General features: G+C 35.6%; 1 protein-coding gene across 1 annotated transcript in view; it reads right to left on the reverse strand.

The window, feature by feature from the left end:
• Positions 1-171: 171 nt before the first annotated feature.
• The window catches only part of LOC119586398, a 7,276-nt gene continuing 6,388 nt past the window's right edge, over positions 172-1,059 (reverse strand). Inside the window, exons 4-5 of the mRNA XM_037935120.1 lie at positions 724-868; positions 172-424 (exon numbers count right to left, since the gene is read on the reverse strand). Coding sequence (XP_037791048.1) covers positions 363-424; positions 724-868 — 207 coding nt within the window. The 3' untranslated portion in view covers positions 172-362. The remainder of the gene's footprint in view (positions 425-723; positions 869-1,059) is intronic.

The following is a 1,059-nucleotide window of genomic DNA, read 5'->3' on the forward strand; positions in this document are numbered from 1 at the left end:
TATTCCTCTCGCCTTTTACCTTTTTTTCCGTATGTAGTTTATATCCATTATTGTAAAATTAATGATATGGTATTTATTTTAATTTTGAACTTCCATTTGTCAATATACATATATTGGATAATTGTATTTTTCTATTATATCCACTATCTTAGGAAAGAAAAAATTGGCAACTCTGATCAGCCGTTTCTTAGTTAGGTTTATGTATATTGCGTTTTAAAACTAACATATAATATTCTTTTTTTGTTGTGTTACACCATTTTTCTTAAAATAGACTTTACGAATCGGTGTACTCTAGAGTTCGGGGTGAGTTGTTACCAGTTTTTTTCTCCCAAGACGGGACGGATTATAGCGGGTTCAACGCATTAAGATGAATCGCAATGTGATTTGTGAGCGTCAGAAGCCCGAAACGCTCTAAAGTGAAAATCTGTCAATATACAAACGAGCAAACATTATACAGGTATTACATATACTTATTCAAATTGCAAAATGTTAGATGTGTAAAGTGGCATTGCGTCAATACTGTAAACAGACAGGTGTGCATTACACATTAAGCCTGAACAAATGGGGAATGGACTAGGGGCACGTACTGAAAGGTATATCTTCGATGACAAAAGAAATAAAGAAAACTACAATTATTGCCTGTAAGTTTTTACACCTGAGGAAATGGTATATATCTGCTTTGATAACTATTAGTTAAAGAACGTAAAATACAGTCAAACCTACCACCACTACGACTGTCCTCGATGGATTTGATGCTAGTGTGTTGGTGAAGAAAGATGTAAAATTCAGTATCAGGACACTGGACCAATAGATGGCGAAGCGGTTTGTCCAAGGTTACCTTCCTCTCAGGCTCTGAGGAGTCTCCTAACTATATGGTGAAGAACGAAAAGAGAAAAGCATACACCATTTAAAAATTACGAAAAGTCACAGGAATGTAAATTATATCTGTTACATACAGTCATAGCCGAAAAGACTCCCACCAGTTTGGCTTGTGGGAGGCCGACTGCTTAGATATTTCGGGAACTTCCTCTCGAATTAAGATTTGTAATGTAATTGCAG

The sequence above is a fragment of the Penaeus monodon genome, chromosome 21, assembly GCF_015228065.2.
Source record: "Penaeus monodon isolate SGIC_2016 chromosome 21, NSTDA_Pmon_1, whole genome shotgun sequence".
NCBI classification, from domain to species: domain Eukaryota; kingdom Metazoa; phylum Arthropoda; class Malacostraca; order Decapoda; family Penaeidae; genus Penaeus; species Penaeus monodon.